The sequence below is a fragment of the Scophthalmus maximus genome, chromosome 7 (assembly GCF_022379125.1).
Source record: "Scophthalmus maximus strain ysfricsl-2021 chromosome 7, ASM2237912v1, whole genome shotgun sequence".
NCBI classification, from domain to species: domain Eukaryota; kingdom Metazoa; phylum Chordata; class Actinopteri; order Pleuronectiformes; family Scophthalmidae; genus Scophthalmus; species Scophthalmus maximus.
This window is the reverse complement of record NC_061521.1, coordinates 20,837,042-20,860,221: the sequence shown is the minus strand read 5'-3', so window position 1 is coordinate 20,860,221 and position 23,180 is coordinate 20,837,042. Positions and strand designations below refer to the sequence as shown.

General features: G+C 49.4%; 1 protein-coding gene across 7 annotated transcripts in view; it reads right to left on the bottom strand.

The window, feature by feature from the left end:
• hipk2 (homeodomain interacting protein kinase 2) overlaps positions 1-20,936 on the bottom strand; it is a 70,355-nt gene extending 49,419 nt beyond the window's left edge. The window contains exons 1-2 of one of the 7 annotated variants that reach the window (XM_047333026.1): positions 20,374-20,936; positions 1,890-3,060 (exon numbers count right to left, since the gene is read on the bottom strand). In XM_047333026.1, the coding sequence (XP_047188982.1) occupies positions 1,890-3,060; positions 20,374-20,392 (1,190 nt within the window). In that variant the 5' untranslated portion in view covers positions 20,393-20,936. Of the gene's footprint in view, positions 1-1,889; positions 3,061-14,276; positions 14,600-18,493; positions 18,516-20,373 lie in introns of those variants that run through there. The other 6 variants (XM_047333027.1, XM_047333028.1, XM_047333029.1 and 3 more) reach the window with 6 other exon arrangements.
• Between the last annotated feature and the right edge of the window lie 2,244 nt (positions 20,937-23,180).

The window sequence follows — 23,180 nt, the reverse complement described above, 5'->3', positions numbered from 1 at the left end:
TAAGTTTGTTTGCTGCCCGAACTGCATGTGATGTCGAGACACCCGCAGTGCACCCGTCCCGCGAGCTCATTCTTTTGAATCGAAACGTAAGACTTGCCTCATCCCTCACAACGAAAAAATCTTGGCTAAAGCAAACACACTGTACACATGCATGATGCCATCAGTGTACAGGGAACCTCGGGACACACACACACACACACACACACACACAAACACACACAAGCCTCCCAATTCCCTCCAACCAGGGTGACCATGTCCCTGGCCTAGGTTTCAGTCATTTTTCTGGTCAATGTCAGCCTTTCTTTCCCCTCCTCCGCTGCCAAGAGGAAATGAAGGGATGATCTCTCCGCTCTCCTCCGCTCGTCACTCGCCGAGAAAAACAAACAGGGACATTTTATGGCCTGCGCTTGTTGACCCACCGCCCAGGAGCAACAGCAACAGGCCACGAGCGGTGTTTACCTCGGGATGCGCTACCTAAACTGATATAACAGCACTTGACGACGTTGACGTGTGCAATCCAATTCCCGTACAGGGGTTCTGGAGCCCGTTAGGCAGCGGTGTATAAAACAGCGTTCTACGAACAGTGACGCTCCAAACAAAGTAATACACCTGTCAGATGTGATAAAAAAAAATGAATGACGTTGTGAATACAGCAGTTTGAATCCGGGAAACAAAAAGGTCTTCAGTTCAGTATGTCGTCAAAAAACGATATGAAACCGTAAAGACGACAAAACCAGACCCTTCAATCGACAGAATCCACCAAATGGGGACCACAAAAAACGTCTCTGGACAGAATCCGCACCGTGCACAGTCGCAGAGCCGGCACCTGGCAATGAGTGTGCGTGTGTGTCCGTGTGTTTACATGTGACGGAACCGTGGCCCTCACACACACACACACACACACACACACACACACCTGTTCTTCCTTCGGCCGCGGCCCCCGGGATCCAGGCCCGAAGCCCCCAAATAAAGCCTCTCTCTGTACCGACGTGGACCCCGTTTGATTCCTCGCGCAGTTCTCCCAACGTTGCCTCTGCTGAAACCTAAACACACCGTGTGTTTGCCGTGTGCCCCAAAAAAAGACTTGTTTGAGAAGCACTGGAAGAAGAAAGAAAGGGCCTTCCCAGGGAGTCATCTGGTTCTAATGCAGGGCCCGCTGGTGTGGATTACAGGCACATATTACAGGAGAACTCGGGCTGACCCCTCATCTCTATCCTGGGGGAAATGGGAGCCAGCCATGGTGATGGGGGGCTGAGGGGTCCGGGGGCCTGGGGAGCAGAAGGGTGAATAGAAGCCCGCGGGCAGGCTGCCACCCCACATGATTGGTGCCCTTCTCTCCAGTGAGGGAGTTTCTCTGAGATCTTTTGAAAGCAGGAAACCCCCCCAAAAAAAACACTTTCTTCCCCTGAGCCCTTCAATGACACAATGTCAGTGCCTCAAATATTTGCTGCGGTCCCGTCTGCAACTCGACCAGAGCTTCAGCAGGTCGTTAAAGTAACTAAACGGGCCTTCTCTCTAATGATCTTAGAAATGGGGAAACATGCTTGTTTCATCACATTGAACACAATAAGCAGCTGGCTATTCAGCAAGCGTTTTGAGTTTTACTGCCCTCTCCCACATTGCATGGGGGGGCGTAAACACACAAACAGGAAGGGCAGAATTGGAGTGAAGAGAGAGGACTCCGGCGGCGGCTCATAAAGGTTGGCAGCAAATGTGTGTGTTGGACCAAATAATCAGCTCAACTATGAAAACATTCCTATTAACAGGCAGCAATAAATCAAGCAACATGTGAGGACAACGATCACCCCAACAGAACAAACAGGAACCATTCCCCCCTTTGCATCTGCGCTGTTACATAAAACAGATTAAATCACCGCTGCAGCTCTTACCTGTAGTATCTGGACTGCAGATAAGTAGAGCACACCGCTTTGGACACATGGCTGGCCGAGCCAAAGTCAATGACTTTGACCCTGTAGGGCTGTCGAGACGGGTCCACGAGCATGATGTTCTCCGGCTTCAGGTCGGCGTGGATCAGCCCCAGGCTCTTCAGCTTCATCAGCGCCGTGGCCACCTGCTGGAGCACGGGCCTGATGTATTTGAGCGGCAGCGGGCTGAACTTGTTCTGCTTGAGGAAGTCGTACAGGTTCTGCTCCAGCATCTCAAACACCAGGCACGTGTGGTTCTTGTGCTGGAAGCACTCGTAGGCCCTCACAAAGTTGTAGTCGTCCGCGCTCTCCGTGCTCAGGCGCGCCAGGATGCTGACCTCGATCTGACCCTGCCGCGCGTACGACGGGTGGTTCTTCAGGATCTTGATGGCCACGATCTCGTTGGTGCCCCTCTTCCAGCACTTGACCACCTGCCCAAAGGTTCCCCGCCCCAAGAATTCCAGGACCTCGTAGGTGTTGGTCATGGAGCACAGCACCTCGTGTTGCACCAGCTGGTAGTCCCCCTCGCTGTTGGAGCCACTGTTTTTGGACGTGGCTGTGGAGGTGGCGGTGGCCACCGTGGCCACCGTGGCCCCGCTGGCCGCTCCGTTCTGGATCATTGGCGGACCGTGCTCCTCAATGATCTGCACACTGCTGTTGTTATCAAGCTCCTCACTCTTGCGTTTAAGCCCGCATCGCTGGTAGGTATCTAGGAGACTGACCGTACTGCGGCGTGTCAGGTTGTGAACACCAACCGCGCCGCCACTGCCGCCGCCGCCGCCTCCACCACCACTGCTGTTGCTGCTGCTGCCTCCACCCCCGCTGCCCAGCAGAGACCCGAGGGCCCCTGAGGTGCTGCTGGCTGAGGTGACCACGATGTGGCCCGCGCTGGCTGGGAAGATGAGCGCCTGCTCGTAGAGGGTGGAGCTGGCGACCTGCAGGGAGCTGTTGATGCCGAGGGCACCACTGGCGGCCGACACGTTCTTGCTGCTGTTGTGGCTGTAGACTTTGCTGTGCGTGCCGTACCCTGTCATATCCCAGTTGCAGCTCTGCTCCACCTTCAGTTTCTTCACGCTAAAGAAGGCACTTGACTGGAGCGTGTGTGGGGAGAACACTTGCACTTGCGAGGCCATACCTGTGACAAGAGGGGAACAGTGGGGAGGGGCGTAGACAGGAGGGGGATGAAAGTGAGAGGTTAGGAATTTGAGAGTGTCTGAAACACGAGTGGTGTCGAGAAGCTTTAAATAAAGACAGCTTGGGTCAGAGCAGGTCATTAAAACACCCAGCGTATATTCTGATGCGTCAGCATGTTAATAATCTCGTGAACTCTTTTCCATCACTGTAAATAACAGCCATTAAATAACTTGTCAGTCAGCATTTGTGACTTTATTATTTTTGAAATGGAACATCTGATACGCGTCATTAATGCAGCTGGGAAAGGGAACGTTTTCAGTTTTGTTTTCTTTAAATACAATGTAATATAGTTTTTAAAATAAAAACTTTTTTACATTGTTATATAATGTACATAAAGCAAAAAGATGAGCAGATTTAGATTGAGCAGTGCTCATCATGCATGGCTCATGGAGAGGAAATACCCTTTCCCCACCGTTCCCATCCGCAGCAAAGTAAATAGGCTGAGTGAATTCTAAAAGAATACCCTTTCATGAGACACTCCGCAGAGGCCGAGGTGCAACACAAGATCGTGCACACCAAAAAAATAAAACTCCAAAAGGAATGACTGCAATTTCCTTCCCCGCTGCACAAAACACCTCTTGCATTTATTGGTGCACAATTACTCCCTTTAGGGGGAAAGGTGGTGGAAGAAACTTCGCTCTGTGGAACTCTGAATAGGGGAGAGGGGCACTGAACTCCCCTCTCAACTACGGATCCCGACGAACACACAACAAAACAAAAGCGAAACTGCGGCGAGGCCGCGCTCTGAACTCCTGGGAACCGGCTGCCTCAGAATAAGCAAAAGGCTTCTCCAAGCAAACAACTGCCCCAGAAATAGTCCCTTTTCTTTATCTCTCTCTCTCTCTCTCTTTTAACAAACAGGCCTGTTTGTGACACAGAAATGATTATTACAGCACGAGGCGGATTACACGAGACTTGTTGATACGCTATGTTTAAACATTTTCCTGTAAACCCCAAAATTGGTTTACTGTTAACAAAGTAAGAGCTTCCACATGGGCCATGCTAACACCCCCCCCCCCCCCCCCCCCCCCCCCCCCCACACACACACACACACACACACACACATACACACACACACACACACGCACAATTAGGCCTCGCTTTTTGATCAACTGATGCACGATTCAAAGAATGTTACGGTCGCAGCGTGCACACGAACACTAACAAAACCCATGCATGCAAGACGGGCCCTTTAACTTTGCAGCTGGAAAAATTGCTGCCTTTCGTGAAAGCTGGGAAGTTTTGCTCTGTTCAAAGATAATTAGAGGACCGTTTTCCCCTTCCGAGATGGGAACACTTCCATAATTGTGGGCTCCAAATCGACGGGACAGAAAGCCGGGAGGAGGGGGACGCGCCCGGTCACTTTGTCATTATTAGCCCCTTTAAGTGGTGATGATGATTAATTCAGTAGGACGCTGGCAGGCTGGCAGCTCTCCAGCATTCTCTGCTTTATTCTGATTTTTCTTTTCTTTGAACACTCCTGACCTCTTCTCCCTGCTCCCTTTGAGAATTTTGAGTTTCTCTCCTTTGCCGGGGCCCGGTGGTTATCTGTGTGGTCATCTGGTCTTAGCCCTAATGCTGCAGGATTGGAGATACAGGGCGCATTAGGAGGCTCACCGCGAGCCTGGCGGGTGCCGCACAGTGGCTGATGTAACATAGCACATCCACGCTTCCTGTAGGTTGTGTTTAAGCCTCCCGCCATGATATCTGCGCAAAATATCCTCTGAGCAATCACTCAGATGTGATCTTTTTTTTGTTGTTGTTATACTCTAACTGTCCAGTCCCACAGGTATGGCTGGTCGGGAAAGGTAATGAAGAACGTCGGCTCGGCTATTAGGGGCAAGGCTCTCTGCTAATCACATAAGCCCCGAAGGCCAGATGTCACTCCTTGGATTACCGATTCCTGTGCCTGGACTTTACGCTAAAAATAATTTGAATGATGGGTTGCGTCACGGGGAGCGTCAACAATGTGCGACTGGGGAGCCTGACAGGATTATCGCAGTCTGACGGACACAAAGATGGATGGACGGACACCGGGGCCCGGCCTGTCCCTCGTATGGAAAATTCCAGCCTTACGTATCGGCCAAGCTCGCCAGACTGCCGACGTCAACCCCAATCTTTTTTGACATTTTGGTCAAATGGTTCACTTGACATTGCCTACGTGGTACAATGAGTTGAAGGACAAAATATGCAGATACAGTATTTCAGCCTTGATTTGTCAAACAGGTTTTGCCACAAACCCAAATGCTGAACAAACAGCGTCAAGACTCATACCCTGTGCAGAACGCAGATAAGTAATTAAATGAACCACAAGTAAGAGGTCAAACGGCTGGAATGTTATCTCATGACAACATACACGGGCAACAATGTGGCCAATTATACTTCATTGGGAAAGTGGCTCCAGTACCCATGAATCACTCCTCAAGCCAAAACTGAAGTTCAAACACGTTTACTATCTAGAATCTGAGCAAACAAAACCCTCTATACAGTTGTCAGAAAACAACAAAGTGCAAAGGACCTTCCCTTGAAAATGTCCTCTTGAAGTTTATTTGAATTTCTGAACTCTATGCCAAGTGCAAAACTGCAAAGGTCCCATTGTTGTGCATTCACAATGTTGGAATGCCTTCAGTAGCCAAGGCTTTTTTGCATTTAGCATACCTAAAGGAACACCGCGTGTCTCAACCACTGCAATTAAGCATACCGGAGAGGTATTTTCCAGTGTTTAGAGGCAGCATGTTGAAATGGTAATAGTCACTGTTTTCAGAGAGATTACGTCTCTGTCAGGGGTTCGTTAATCTTCCTTCTTTGGGAGGGATCAGGGCCGCTCTGCATGCGACGCCAGGGCGAGAGACGGACTGAAAGGGAGGGAAGGGGAACGGAGCGGGGGACATGGAGTGGCCCTCACATTCTCGCCTGTGACCCGCTTCTGTTTGCTCCCCTTTATTAAACCCCGTCATTTATACTCCGCTGACAACATGACAGGGAGTATTGATGAGGACGCCCTTAGACACCGCCAAACCTGCCAAGTGGTCTTTCGTAATTACAAATAGCCTTTTGATATAAAGGCTTGCTTGTCGCCCTACTCGTCCGCGCTTGTTCCCAAAGATCTCCCCTAGGGTTGCTGTTAACGATTATTTTCATAATCGCTCAATCTGTCGATTGTTTTCTCGATTAAACGATTAGTTGTTTGGTTCAGAAAATGGTGAAAAAGGTTGATCATGTTTCCAAAACCACAAGACGATGTTTTGTTTCGTCCACACACCGAAGACATTTAGTTTACTGTCTGAGAGGAGCAAAGAAACCAGAAAATATTCACATTTTAGAAGCTGAAATCAGAGAATTTTGACCGATTAATCGATTATCAAAATAGTTGCCTATTAATCTAGTAGGCGACTACTAATCGATTAACTGTTGCAGCTCTAATCTCTTCTTTATATAGGTCATAATTTAAAAACAATTCGAGGGTGAGATAAATATATTTTATTATCTTTTTGCACTGTGATGGCTAGAACGCATTAAAAATCCAGCTCATGCGTGTGTGTGTGTATATATATATATATATATATATATATATATATATATATATATATATATATATATATATATATATATATATATATATATATATATCATGTCACCTAGGAGACTGTGCAGAGACAGCAGTCAGGACTGTCTGGTCGATGTTCCCCTGGCCTGGATATATTTGGATTACTTACTGAGGCCCTAATGGCTAACGACACCGATGGAGACACTACGATGACCCTGTCTCCTCACTGGACGTCTGCAGGACTGGACAGTGTGTGTGTGTGTGTGTGTGTGGGGGGGGGGGGGGGATGCTTTGAAATGAGTTGGCTAATGAAATAACTTCTGACTGTCTAGACAAAGCATTATCTCACCCATCACTGCTGTGTGCATGTGCATGTTGGGGGGGGTGGGGTGGGGGAGGCGTTGCTTTCCTTGCCTCCACCTCTTTTTCTGAACACCTTTATATCCTAAATGTATCATATGGGATACTGTATACACACGTCAGTCCAAACTCTCCCATAGGTGTACAGCTGGGTGGACAAAGGCCGCAGCATATCATTCACATTCATTTTGTACAAATCCAACCATCCACTAAGCACCTCTCAACTCGCTCATCAGTTTTCTTTTGATATGTCACCCCGCTGTACATGGAATCCTTCTTTCGGAGGGATGTTATATAAATGGCCAACAGCACCAATGGAGGATAAAAAACCTGTCACGGGGACAGTGACCTTGACTTTTGGGGTTACATGCAACGGTGAATACGCCGCTGAACTGGAACATATTGTTGACACACAGCAGCCGCGCCTCCTGTCCGGCCCCTCTGTGGGGGGAGGGGGGGGGGGGGGGGGGGAAGCTGAGCTTGACACTGAATATTCTCCCTCACCCACGGCCGCTATCGACCACCCTGTCTGCCTTTTTAGCTCTCTCATCTCGGCTTATTTATAGAATAATGCATCAGATGAGCTCGCGGGGAGACAGTGGCTGCTCCATCAGCCCTTGTGCTGCTCATCCTCACCACCAGTGCTTGACCAGGTTGGAGTCGCCCTTTCCCTCCCTCTCCTCTTACCGACACACACAAAAGGCGACAGACGCCCATCTAGCACTCGGTGCAGCCTGAAAACGCAAACATGAAGGCTGCTGTCTGCTACACCAGAACTTCTCGGGCCTGTAAATCAGCAACATGCCTGCTGTAAATGTGACACTCCCTCAACACTCCCCCCCCCCCCCTTCCTGGAAAACAAACAGCCACAGATATAACATGCTGTGTTAACCATGAGATAATGTGTTTGGTCAGCATTTGCTCCGATGCTCTTGCGTAGATACATGAGCAAGGACGGGCGCTCACGAGCCACCGTGCAGATGTCCACATGCAAAGAGGCCGTATAAAAGACGCACACCAACTACCGACGTGAAACACAGCTCTGAATCGGACTGATGGGGGGGGGGGGGGGGGTTGCACCAGCACAGTTGATGGTTTTGTGTGCGAAGATTCAGCGCCGACGTTTTCCAATCTAAAGTAAAGCTGACGGACCCGGTTCCCCGGGGCAACCGTCAGCAGATAAGGATGAGGCCGCCGTTCGCGTGGGAAGTGAGGTCATAAACAAACGGGGCCGGCGCGAGGTGCCTTGTTTATGGTGCCAGGCCGGCCTAACCAGGCAGTGAACCAAGACGCAGGCTGAGGGGAGGAGGAGGAGAGGGAGGCGGTGGCAGAGTGGCTCTGCTCGAGCTGGATTTCTTATTAATCAAATCACGAGTGTAGCAAGTGTACAAAGCACAGCGCCCAACTTCCTCCCCGCCGGACAGAGAGAGAGAGAGAGAGAGAGAGAGAGAGCCTGTCAATACATGCCCTTTCTGTAGCAAAAGTAAAACACTGAATGTGAAAAAGAAGAGAAGAAACCTTTTTTTCTCTCTCTCTCTCTCTCTCTCTCTCTCTCTCTTTCACACGTGTGGCATCAAAACCATGAGAGGAAGGGAGCTGGAAACGGGCCTAACCATAAACCAGTAGCACCTGTTGGCTCCCGGCTCCACTGCACCACCGCTGACATCCACTTCATGCACCAAGCTGCGCTACCGTAACTACAGTTGCAAAACACAACGCAGGGACACACAAGCGCACACGCACCAAGCACGCACGCACGCACGCACGCACACGCACACCTGATAAGCAGCTGCTCCCCAGAACGCTTATCATTTACACGCAGCGTGAAACGCCCCTACCGCACACCGCACTTCCTCTTGTGTCACGCGGATCAACAATGACAGCCGGACACAATGTACAATAATGAGACTAACATACGAGAGAGAGAGAGAGAGAGAGAGAGAGTGACCCGACGCAGAAAGCAACGGGGGGAGGAAGGGCGCAGATTAGAACGAGGTGGGAGAAAACCATTGTGCAGTGGACGATTGATTGCAGAGGGGGGCCGGTGCGGTGTATGGATTCTGTGGAGTCCTATAAGTCCTACTTCCTTCACACTGAAGTATGAGGTTTTAGCGTGAGTGTGAACGGAGGCCCTTGTTTGCTGCTCTCGCAACATACATGCTGTACCACAACCTGAAAGTTTTTGGAAGGATTGCACAAAGGACAAAAGTCAGAGATACACACACACACACACACACACACACACACACACACACACGTCTTCATGCACAACAATGGAGAAGCAGGTTCCTCTCAACCTTTAGTTCCGCGTCACGTTGAAATAACAAAAGGCCAAGAGCAGAATGAGGTTTGTAAGGGAACCTTTCGGAGACGGAGGCCCGTAATTATATTTCTAAAGGATCCAACCTCTTCCTGGACAAAACAAATATGATTATGTTCTCAGACAAAAAAAAAATAGGATAACCGTCAGACAGGAAAAAAACAAATCAAAGGAGTTACAAAAAAAAAAATGTTTACAGAAGTAAATCCATGATTTTCATTCTGTGTGTTACTCAAGTGTGTTACCTCAAATGTGGTGGGGGTTTTTTTACAGGTACACACTTTGTGAGGTTTCAGAATTGTATTAACAGTAATAAAAATGAATTTATTCATGGAGCACTTTTCGAAGCAAATATGCACAAAGAGCTTTTGTAGGGGAAAATTAAACATGCAATATTAAAAACACGTGCAACATTAAAAGATTCATGTAGCTGTAAATAATGAAATGGGTGCATAAAAACATGCGTACATACATAAACAAACCTTTACAGGTAGGCATATACATACACACAAACACACATACAGTTAAAAGGTAGTTTTAAGACGAAGTTTAAAAAGTAGCAACATAGTCAGAGTCGTTGTCAGTGCCACTATTATGAGTATCACAAGTGTGAAAAGAGTTGATAGTCTTGTCTCATTATTACATATTTGGAATATTTTCACTTGGTAAACTATTGATTTTAATTGTGCAAAGTAAGAATAAGAGACTGGAGCGGTGTGGGACAGTTACAGGGAGAAGATGTCAGTTGCTATACGGTGGGTCAGTGTTCTGAGGAGACGAGCTCATCGCCCCACCCCGACACCCTGCCCCGTCCCGGGGGACAGACTGCACAGCATTGGTTTTAGGTGTGTCCTTGAACTCAGCGGACCGCTGCTGCATATAATGCAAATAATAATAATAATAATAATAATAATAATAATAATATTAATAATAATATCCGACAGATACAGTTGGAGTTACGCCTCCCGCTGCTTGACACGCTCACCTTGATCAAAGCTGCACACAACAACACACACACACACACACACACACACACACAGACACTGAATGTGGGAAGTACAACCACAGACATGCGTGTATACATTTCTGAGACTGTGTGTGTGTGTGTGTGTGTGTGTGTGTGTGTGTGTGTGTGTTAATGTGGGTGTAACTTTGTGAGCTCTAACATCTCAGCTATGTAGTAACAGCACGCATGAAGCCACCAGCCCAAAACGGACACACACACACACACACACACACACACACACACACACACACACACACACACACACACACACACACACACACACACACCCACCCAGACAGATTGATCCAAAGCACCACCCATTAAAACCCAGCCACGAACCCTGACAACAGAGGAACCAGTCCAACCTGCCCATGCACCAGGGACCTATCACACACACACACACACACACACACACACACACACACACACCTGCCGGCCCCTTCACTTCCTGCATTTCTGAAACACAGCTGTATTCATGCTGCAAAGAATTTCTTGTTGCGTGTCAAGTTGTCAACTTGAACTTTAGGGTGACACAGGGTGCTCTCTCACTGGCACGTTGTGACACACGAGCCATGTCAGTGTGTGTTGGATATTGATAAGCCACGAAGCCGGCGCGCGACGCCCCACACTCTCTACGGGCGACGGACGAGTTGTCTCCGTCTCCGACTCAGAGCCCTTCGTGTCCCCACACGTGCCGGGGGGGGGCCAGTGAACATGCCTCCATATGCTTTACACTATCAAATATAAGCCAGGGATGGTGCACAACATGCCTCCTCGCTAGACCAGAGTGTGTGTGATATTTCAGGGGGTGTGTCTGGCTGCTGCTCCGGGGCCTATTAGGGCCATAGATCAGAATGATTTAAACTACAGATGCCCTTTTTTTCTTCTCTCTTCCCTCTGAAAATGCCTCAACCTGCACTCCTGGCCTTATTCCTGCAGGTGACTCATCCACAAGTGTTTTTACAAATTGTTTTTATCCTCCTAATCTTCGTCTTTTTAACCCCTCTCTCCTTTCATAGCTTCTCTAATTCGGTCTGTCCTCTCCTTGACAAAGTGAGGGAGGCCCGCCAGCATGCTGCATATTCAAACAGCTTTTCAAAGATTATCACGCGCACACACACACACACACACACACACACACACACACACACACACACACACACACACACACACACACACACACACACACACACACACACACACACACACACACACACACACACACACACACACACGTGCTCACATTCAAATTCAGAAAGGCCCACTGTACATCGCGTTTACTTAATCCAACTGACGGTGTGTCATAAACACGCCTGTTGGGTCCTTCGGGCCACAAGAGCCGAGGTAGTAAATATGGCTACAGCCAACTCAGCCGCCTGCGTCTTGTTCGGCGTGAAAATCGTGGCTTTGGCTCATTTTATTTACAGCCTCCTCAAGAGTCACGAACGCTCAGTCGCTACCATCACTTTAACACCCACACATGCTGAGTGGCGCCGCACGGGAAGAGGTCATTTGAACTGGTTTGCATGAAAGGTAAACACCTAAGGTTTTACAATCACACATATTAAAGCAACCTTTTTTTGGAGTGAAATATATGAAAGGAGATATAAGAATTTTTGGTTCTGTTGTAATGGTGATGTGATGTTTTTCAAACTCCCAGTTCAGCAGCAGCTGAGACTTTTCACGGGTGGAAAACATATGAGCAGCGAGGTCGGTGAATACTTATTTATCCTCAACTGTTTTCAGGCATGAACTTCAGAAAGCAGCAGGGGACTCTGTCCGATTCAGGCGCGTTCACAACTGCGGGGAAAATTTCCCGGACGTTCCGGCAAAGGGGGCGGAGCCTGGGGGACAGCAGCCACTTTTCGACTGTACTCTCACATGGGCTCACGTGTTTACGGAATTTCCTTCACGAGGGGGTCTGGCAGGAAAAGTTCCAGGACATACGGCCCCCCCGAAGAAGTTCTGGACCTCATTCGTGTCTGAAAATAAAGACTGAAATGCGAGTGGTCTGATAAAGTGAGGTATTGTTGTGTCCCGGCTTTAAAATGGGATTCGAATGAGGTCCATGCTTCTGAAGTGAAAGCCACTTACTTACCATGTTCATGCCCAAACGTCTTTCCCTTTAATAGTCATGAGTGCAGAACTCACACTCTGTTTTCTGTCTCGAATAATGAGGTACAAAAAGAGTGCGGACCGCTCTAGAGCTGCGAGCGACGGAGAACAGGTCCCCGTCGTGGCTTAAGGTCAACCTTTTTGGGGCCTTTTTTTCTCTGGGCCAGCTTCTCCGAAAGTGATGGAGGGGGTGGCAGCGTGTTTTCCGTGTGTGTGATTGCAGCTGCTGGGCTCCGTCAGGGGGAGCGGAGGAGGAGGCGGGGCGCCTCGCCGAACAGCACTGATCCCAGGTGTACGAGGGGGAAACAGGTTGAAGGAGGCGAGGGGCGAGAGCTCCGACCCCCAACAACACCACCTACGAAATCCCTCTTAAACCAGTAACCCCCCCCCACCCCGCGCAAAAGTAACCGCCAAAACACACACGCACACATACACAAGCACCCCCCTGACCTCTGGCAGTGCCCCTGAGGCCCGTAAGAAGGTATTCATCCCTCCACCCCGGCTTCACTGCCTCCCTCCCTCCCTCCCATTCCTGCATTGCTTTTTTTTCAATCTCTGTCATTTCCCCGTCTCCCTGCCATTCTCCCGCTCCCTCGCCGTCTCTCGGGCTGAATGGAGGGGTCAGTTCAAAAGGCTGCCGGAGAGAGAGGGGCTGCTGGCTGGCCATGATGTGCCTGAGGCTTTGAAGTGAGGATCTGGATCTAAAGAAGGTGGTGCACGGCCTGTTTTCCGGGGGGCCCGGATATATAAACAGGTAGCGCTATTACTCTCCCAGTGTTCTGTCCCGAAGTACATACAGTGACTGCATTGAGTTATAGGAGGAACATTTCCAGCAATAAATGTTACTCCATGTGACAAACCTCTACTGTATAAACCTACTAAAATAAGGCAACGGGAAAAAGCACTTTCAGAATTAAACACTGGGAATATTAAACTACTTCAGACCTTTCTCAAGATCCTACAAATGAACAGTCTTTCCGATTAAAGGCTCCCAGTGCCATCAAACGACCATAGTCGTTCACTCGTGCTTCCCTTCATGTTTATGCAGCAGTGTTGCATCTGCAAAGTTCCCTTTTCTCTGAGATCTTTCCAGTAGTAACATTCATGTAATTTCTAATCTCTACATATATGAATGCCAAATAGCCACAGAGGCGATTATAGGTTCATTCAACGACTCTTTATTCGCTGGACCTCCGAGAGATCCCCGTCACGTCTATCCACTTCAATCGTCACGCTCCGTCACTTCCACCTCCCGCTCCCTTTCTTCCTGTGTAACTTCTCTCGGTTTGCCGAAACGGATTTTTCACAGGGAGCGCAGTATTCCCGAGAGAGTCCCTGATCTGAGGAACTTTTTTTCTTTAAAAAGGGGAAAGCAAAAAAAAAAAAAAAGGGCTAAGAACCCCCATTGCGAGGGAAGGGGGCGACTCTCTGCAACACTGACCGTCCCATTTTATGTCCGTTTCTGGCGAGCCGCAAAAGGATGTGTCACCGCCGCTGCTTTCGAGGTAATAGAATAAAGGGAAATGACGAAAGATTAAGAAAAATGTGAAGACTGCATGAGGGAGAGAGAAGGAGAAAAAAAAACAATGGTGGCGGTAAAAGGAAAGAAGCGAAAGCTGCTCACTTCCGTGCCTGTTGACTCTATAGACTGAGCCAGTCCTCGTCTGTCGCTGCCTCCTTTCTCTCTCTCTCTCTCTCTCTCTCTCTCTCTCCCGGCGCCTTTTTGCCTCCTGGCTCCGGACAGAAATGGGCCTGAGCGCTCTTCTGAGCTCTCAAGTCCTTGGTTATCGGCCAAGCGCGGCGCTGTACCTGCGGCCATCTGTGGAGGGGCCTGCCATTGGCCGCCCATCGCTCCGCTTCACCCTCCCATGGCCGAGAGGGGCCCGAGCCAGGAGCGGTGATGGGGCTGGCCCCGGCGCCGAGTCCACGTCGTCTGGCCCGGCCCCACGCGGTCCAGGCCAATAGCCGTGTCTGCGCAGACCCCAAAAAACCTCGACATCAGTGCTCTGATCGTACGGTGCAATTCGGCCCTGCTCTGCTCATTTTAGTATCTGTCTGTAAACTGTAAAGTTGAGCGGCAGTGATAATTACGGCCAGCCCTCTTCCAGAGAGGACGGCGGTGGGGACATTTGTCAAACAAACAATGGGATTAAGACCTGGGACAATGTGCGCCCAAAAACAGGGCGGTGGTGGTTTGGTTCTGGGGGGGGTTTAGTGATAAGACAAGCCGGGGGGGGGGGGGGGGGGGGGGGGGGGGGGGCTGAGAGCGTTTGGGGCGGAGGGGGGGAGGTCATGATTAGGGTACAACAAAAAACATACAGTAGCCAGACCTCTTCTCGAAGCATCCTCCAATTACACACACACACACACACACACACACACACACACACACACACACACACACACACACACACACACACACACACACACACACACACACACACACACACACACACACACACACACACACGCGGGGGCGTCCAATCTGGCCATCAGGCTGTTGCCGAAGTGTCACATGGGCACCATGTGTGCTGGCCAATGGCCTCTCGGCTTATCAACAAACAGAGCAGGATGGAAGGACAGATAAGAGATAGAGGTGGGGGTGGGGCAGGGACGCACGCGGAGGCGGGGGGCGGTGGGGGTCACTGGCGGATGATTAGATTGCAAAGTGGGCAAGGAATATATGTGGCGTGTGTGTGCAAAATGCAGATTGTGCTCACACGCGGCACTGTGCAATATTATTCACATATCTTAACGAAACAACAACAACATGATTTGATGCCCTCAGCATATAAAAATGCCCTTTACGCTCCGTAGGAATCCCGCAGTAATTATTGCTCAACAGGCCCAAGGTAACAAAAGGGGCCCTTTTAACTCTGTAGCTGAATGTGAAAACCTTTTTGTTTGAAGCCACTGCTCTCGCAGCAGATCAAAGCGGCGGATGTGACGCGAGGTTCAGAGATTCGCGGCGTTCACCGTCATCCTTCGCCGCAGAGAGGTTTCTACATCAACTTTAGCAAGAGGAGGTCGGTTTGAATCTGAGGCTGCTCTCCAACATTCACATTCAGACGTTTTTCCTGAACTTTTCCGGGAGGGGCCGTATGTGAGAACGCAAAAAGGCCCGCAAATGTTGCCCCGGACAATTTCCCCTAGCAAAACTCCCGGGAAATGTCAAAGTCAGCCCATGTGAAAAATACGCCATGAAAATCTCTGGGAGATTCACGGGGGAGCGAGTGAACACGTCTGACAATCTCCTGCTGCGTTCTTCCAATGTGAACAGCAAACTCCTTGGAAATTTCCAGAGCCAATTTTCATATCTGGAAAAACACCATGAGACATGTATCTATTTTCTGTTCCTCATGCTCAAATGTGAGGTGCACTTTTTTCTTTTTTTTAAATATGCCACCCCAGTGAGAGGCCAAAACGCAGCCCCCTAACTTTTGTGCAAATGCAACAAATCCAGAAAAAGAAATGACGTATCAAAATCCTCATTGAAAGTGTTTGGGAGCGTTGATCCCAGCAACCATAGGTGTCTATGTTTTACGCCACCTCATGAGAAAAATGCTTCAGGTTCCAAATGCGCCCGACCGAACCTCGCCTATCGCCCTCCCTGACGGAGCCCGGAGGAGTTGTTGCACTGCTGGTCGGAGCCAGAGGCAGCTGTTCCACTCAAGCTGACACCGTACCCAGTGTGAAACAACACTGAAATATAAAAGGGCCTTCACACATGCATGACAACCAACACGGAAATTGCCTCGTGTAAGCAGTCGACAGGGTTTGAGAGGCTTCACCCCGGGGCCCTCCCCCCCTCCCCCCCCCCTTCCCCCCTCCTTAACTGAAGAAACAACTAATGTCAGCAACTGATGTGGCCTCCCCGCTTCGAGGACCCCGGAGCCTGGATTACAGTGTTGTTTTCCGGGTGAGGTCCGAAACATATGGCACGAGCAGCGCAAACGGGAGAAAATTAGATCCGCCAAAGAACCCTCGCTTCTCAATTGAATTTCCTCCCAGCAAAAAAAAAAAGAAAAAAAAGAAAAGAAAAGAGCCAGAAGAACGACGTGCTACCGCACACTGGAGGCAGTTTTGGCTCCGGAGGAAAATTTTGAGCCTGTTGGAAATGAGGCTAAAAGCATTCTGCTTGTATTCAGGGCCGGGCCTCCCGTGTCAAGACCGGCCCTCTGCTGACCTGTCATTTCAGTTCAGGCTGACGCTCCCCTCCCTCCCCTCCCTCCTCGGCTTCCAAAACCCTCAGATCACACCTGTGAACTATTTCAGCACATCACAGGAGCTCACGTATTCCCGTCTTCCGCGGAGAGCTGCACCTATGCACACACAGCTCACATCCCATCTCCCTCCAAAGCCGCGGCTTTCTTCGACTGAAACGCTTCAACAAATCAATAGCGCGAGGGAATTCCCCAACACCGGATTTCAACGTTCCTTTTGCCAGATAGGAAGCTTTGAATAATGCACAAGCGATACTTGTAAAGACAGCTTATCCATTTTCATTACCTTCTCTGAGCAAACAGCCCCCCCCCCGCCCGCCCGACCCCCGACATGTCAGGGGGCGAATGCGCTCGAGTCAACAAACAGATCAGAGCCGACGCCGAGTGAAAGAGAAGAACTGGAAATAAACATTCACACTGGTAACAACGACCAGGATTTGCGGAGAGATGCCTTGTTTTTTCTTCTTCCTGTGAGCCATTTAGCTGCCACCTCCTCGCTCACCAACTGTGTTGCTACCCTCCCCTCCCCGGGCCCTCTCCCCTTCACCACTGTGGAGCGGCGAGGAGCCAAACACCCTGCATGTCATAACAGTCGGCGAGAGAGAGAGAGAGAGAGACCCCTCTCTCAGTTTCCCCCTGGCTCTGCCACGGGGTGTGGGCCCCTGCCATGGCCCCCAGGGGTTCTTCCTGCAATTCCAATCAAAGTTTAAGAGGGCCGCAACCTTGGACTCTGAAGCCTGGGTCGCCGGCCTGTGAGGAAGATATCAATCAAGCGCGAGGGGAGGAGGGGGTAGCGGTAAGACGCGGAGAGCGCAGGGCCGTTTCTGAGAAAAGTCTCGCCCTCCCCGTCTGTCTTTTCCCCGGGCCCTCGGAGGAGAAACGTCCCCTGGACGAGGACAGGGTGCTTTCCCCGTACCTGAAACACTACGGGGTTAATGTGTGGATGGATAAACATTCATGTCCCCGTGATGCCACAGCGCCTGTCACCACCACCGCTGCCGTCGTCGTCATCATCATCGTCGTCGTCTTCTGAGTCACATTCTGTCTATTTTTCCAGGCGGGAGTGAATGAATCCTCTCCGGAATAGCACTGGTTGACCTGTGAGAGGCATCTGCAAATGAAATTCCCTTCCTGCCCATTTCTGCAGCTGCCTCGTTCCTCTCTCTCTCTCTCAGGCGCACACACACTGGTAAGTAGGGACACATGCATGCACGAGCACGAGCACGCTACAAACACAACACCCATATGCATCCTGGAGCGCGAGGCAGGGTTTGACAGAGTCTGAATATTAGCTTTTTCCACAGCTGGGGGGGGTGGGGTGGGGGGTCGGGGGGGGGGGGGGGGGGGGGGGGGGGGGGGGGCTGCTGGACCCTGCTTCGTTCATCAGGCATCCATCAAGGTGGCAGGCCCGGGTTATGAGAACAGGCTCCCAGGGCGATCAGACTGCTGCCCCTGCCTGCCAGCGAGGCCTCGCCTGATGGCCCTCGTCAGTCTGGGCCAAGAAGGACCAAAGGCAAACACCACGAAGAAGAAGAAGAAAGAAAGAAAAGAAAAAAAAAAAGAACTAAAAGGAAAATGACACAAGCACAATCAGACGTGCGTCTCCCCAACAAACTCGGGCTTCTAACTATCGAAGGACGAAGATAATCATATAGATGGAAGTTATTACTTTGCCCGTAGCCAGGCGTGAGTAATCACCATAATAGCTGGTTTCATTCTACACAAAGCCCCCCCCCCCGCCCCTTCACACACACACACACACACACACACACACACACACACACCTCTCCCTTCAGAACCTACTTGTTCCATCGGAGACGTTTGGTCATGTCCACGACTGCTGCTCTACATAACGGGCCGCCTCCTCCAACAGTGAGGAGGACAGGCAAGGTAATTCATTTCCCCTGCAGCCTCTTTCTCTTTCTCTTCCCTTCCTCCTCCTCCTCCTCTTTCTCTCCGTGGCGAAGGGGAAAAAGCCAGGGAATGTAATTTACACTAATTACCCCTTTTGCATATGGAGTCTCATTTCAACTTCTCTTTTTTAAACACCCCACTCGTGGAAAAAAACCAAAACCCCATGAGCGCACCTGAAGAGCTTGTCGCCACCTTCTTGTACTTTGTGACACTGTGAATTCTATAGGATGACCTTGAGATTCCAATTGGGACAAACTTTTTGCTCTTGGTACATTTCCACAGCATTAACTTTTCAGTAGCTCCGTGTTAAAGTGGTCATTTCTTGAAGAGGGAGCAGAAAGGGGTGTGGGGTGGGGGGGGCTGTTCCCTTTCATGCCAGCAGAGGGACTATGGAGCAGAAAATGAAAATATTTAAACATGAGGTGCTGCTTCAAACATAAATATTGGAAGCATGGAAGGTCAGCATTTACTTTGTGGCTGCCTTTTCAAGTTTGCATGTGTAGACGCTTTTCCCATCTGAGGGTGAGCGTTGTGAACTTTGACACATTGTCACAGGTTCTCTTGTATGTCAGAGGGAGCATCTCCACGGGTACAGTGCAGCCTATACTTCTGAATGATACATAACTAGCCTGCAGCTCAATGGAAAAATAATATAAATACAATTATACGGTAAAATTGCATGCAATCCCCCCCCCTTCCCCTGTCAAATCACACTAGTTAACCTCCAGGTAGTTGCAAATGGATCTTTTGCACATGCAGACCTCGGCCGTGCACGGATCAGAATATGGGGTTTGCATTGCATTGTCCCATAATTGTAAAAAAAAAAAAACCTTGCAGGGACAATGCAAAAAGCAAACACACGTGTGTGAGTGAATTGCTCTCATTAAATACAACAATAAGGCTGTATGACAGCGACACAACTGGGAGAAGCATGCGGGGAAGAGGTTCCTCTCAATTGGATTAGTCACACAGTCACAATGCTGCTGCTGCTGCAGCGAATGTAATGTGTGTGCTCTCTCTCTCTCTCTCTCTCTCTCTCTCTCTCTCTCTCTCTCGTTCTCGGGGAAGAATGACAAAAAACAACAACAACATATTATAAGGAATCAGATGCAACCGACCGAGGCGAGGGGAACACGTGAAGTCAAGCCGGTTGTTTGGTTTTTATTCTGCTAGGAAATAATCAGGTGAATATTTGTAGAGGCGAGACTCGACCGATCGGTCCCCGACCTTCTTTCATTCTCTCTCTCTCTCTCTCTCTCTCTCTCTCCCTCTCTCTCTCTCTCTCCCTCATGCAAGAGGCTGCAGGAAGAAACGTGAAAACCACAACATTTACAGGTGTGTGTGTGTGTGTGTGTGTGTGTGTGTGCACGTGAAGATCACTGGGCTCGTTCTTTTTGTTTTTTTTTACAGTCTCATCAGCTATGTGAAGGGACGCAGCTCCGACTGGCACCACGGTCCCGCTGAGCATGTTCAACTGTACACACACACACACACAAAAGAAGAAGAAGAAGAAGAAGAAGAAGAAGAAAAGAAAAAAAGCACAAACAGCACACACGCGTGGGGGGTCGATTTCAGAGAATATCCTATTATTATTATTATTATTGTTGTTGTTTTGTAAGGGGCACAAAGAGGAGAGAGAGGGGTTGCGACGCATCTCTTGTCCTCCGTACCGATTCGATTGGTACAGTACCAGTGGAGGAGGAGAGAGGAGGAGGAGGAGGAGGAGGAGGAGGAGGAAAAACCCACCAACAAACGCCAGGACATCTTACCTTCGTATACAGGGGCCATCGGTGCAAGGGTTTCTGTTATACATGGCAGAGGAGAACGCGAGCTGTGTGTTCAAAACTCAATAAAAATCTGCCATCTTGGAACAGTGATGAGAGAGAGTCGCCGCGGTCTCCTGCGCTACCGGCCCGGTTCATGAGTGAGGAAGAAGATGCTCATAATTCATATCATCCAACAGCGGGGTGTCCTCCTCTTCTTCTCCTTCTCCTTCTCCTTCTTCTTCTTCTTCTTCTTCCTCCTCCACCACCAGCGGCGGCGGCGGCGGCAGCGGCGGCGCGGACGTGCGGGTCGCGACGCGGAGGAGAGAGGGACAGAGGAGGAGGAGGAGGAGGAGGAGGAGAGGCAGCAGCCGCGCGGCTCGAGTCCCCACCACCGCGTTTCTCCTGCAGGCTCGGCCGATGAGCCACGGTGACATGCAGGTCTCCACTTCAGCTGCTGGGCGACATGTCCGCGGGGCGAGCGGGCGGGCGACTGGGGAGCTGCGAGCGGCGGCGAGTCGCTCTGCAAAAGTTGCGGCGGTCGGAGAGCGCAGCGAGTTTGGGAGCAAGTGCGAGGGAGTCGATCGACGATGGAGTCGATGGAGGCAGCGAGGGGAGGGGGCGGGGCGAGGGGGCGGGGCGAGGGAGGGGGGGCTGCATCACACCGGAGCCAAAACACACTGTGGGTCTACACTTCAACTACCTATTACAACAATAATAATCATCATTATTAATGATAATAATACATCAGGTTCTGACAGTGTCGCTTGTTTACGGCGCTGATGCTCCGATTGCTGTCGTTAGTTGTGTATCTGTTTATTTTATGATGTATTGACATGGCTGGGATACACAGGCAAGAAGAATGAATGGCCCCGTTTGGGATGGATGAAGGGTTCTGAAATTCTGAATCTGATCGTGTGTCCTCATGCCATCGCTCGAGTCGGGGTGAGACGGAGAGACTTGGACAATACAGTTCCAGTCTGTTCCATTCTGTTTCCATACTAATTGTGATAATAATCGCCATCGTGGAGAAAGAAAGAAAGAAACCATTACTGTTTCTTCTAGCAAGGCGATTTTACACTGGGCTCCCTTAGCAATTGAAGAAATTAGGGGAATAAAGATAAAATCTAAAACAGAGAATATTAATATTATTAAGTAATTTTTCCTCACCCCCCTTTTTTAAAACGTACATTATTGAATTTAAATGTTCTATTTTGTTTTAAGATATCAACACTGAGCTAATTGGACAAAAATCCTCAATCTGATGATCATTAATAAACTCATTCATTTTTTTAATTTTTTTATTATTTTTTTTATTGTATAGGTCAGATCACGGGATTCTGTTAATCTCAAAATGTCCGGACAGACAATCTGACGAATGGATGAGCGAATGAATCAACGCCACATTGAGAGATGAGGTGGCCACGGTGAGCCCCGAGCCAGGGCGCCTCTCGGGGTGGGAGGGCTCTGCGCTCGGCTGCTCACGCCTGCGCGGAGGCGCCGCTGCTCCGCGGTGGGGCCGCTCCGCTCCGCGATGACGACACGGCATTCGCAGCAGAGCGAAGTGGAGCGGAGTCGGATTACACACGGGCTCACACCGGTGTGCGTGATCTGCCGCTTACCGGCGACCCTGAAATGCGCACGCGGCGGACGTGCACAGCCGGCTGTCAATGAAACGTCGGGTTGTCACGTGGGCCTCGTCTGTTAGTGCAGCACAGGGGAGCAATCTCAGGAGATCGAACTAATCCGACTAGAAGCAAAGCATTCGAACAAGTCTTACAGGATTTAATAAAGTAAATATGACTTTTATTCACAAATTTAAATGGGGGGAAGAAAGGAAAAAAGATTGATGAGACAGTGTTCCAGTCTGCTTTGCAGAGTTATGCAATTTCTCCTCGTTCAGTCTTTAGTGTCACGCGGCCTGCGGCCTGTGCACGCGCACCGTACAGTATATACACCGTGCACTGTGTCCGTGATGATGATGACGACGATGATGATGATGATGTAACTGCAGGGCTGCATGCGCACGTACACTTTACATTTGTTTAGCATTAAAAAAACACACACACACACACACACACACACACACACACACCCAAGTCGTAAAGTTCTCCCTTCAGCAGGGCCCTTGTTTATTCATGCTACTTCCTCAACGTGCACCAAATGTTCCTGGGGGGAATTTACTGGAACTGCACCACTCAATGTACATGTGGGGGAGCTATATTCAATATTGAGATACAGTGTGAATCACTCCACAATAAGTATGCTCACGGTTTTGGTCCCAAATTATAAATAAACCGTCTTACAGTGTGGTGCAGTGTCTTTATAAGATAATCTTGGGAATCATTAATAGGGTTGTTATCATGGTTTTCCATATGAGTATTTTAAGCCGAGCTGCAACAGATCTGTAATCGATTAGTAAATTAGTCGCCAACTATTTTGACAATCGATTAATCGGTTCATGTAGTTTTTATGAAAAAAAAAAGTAAAAATTCTCTGATTTCAGCTCCTTAAATATTTTCTGAAATATGCATATTTTCTGCTTTCTTTGCTCCTCTGTGACAGTGAACTGAATACCTTTGGTGTCCGGACCAAAACAAACAACTAATGGATTAATCGAGAAAATAATCAACAGATTAATCGATTAGTTGCAGCCCTTCTCATTTTTAAAAACAGCATTTATAGTTGCATTGAGGCCAAAGTATGAACAGACCAACAGGCTGTGTGTCAGGCTTTTGTGAGGATTACGCAATTAATGAAAATGCGAATCGATGATAATGTAGATTTGTTTTTTTTCACATGAAGGGAGTGTG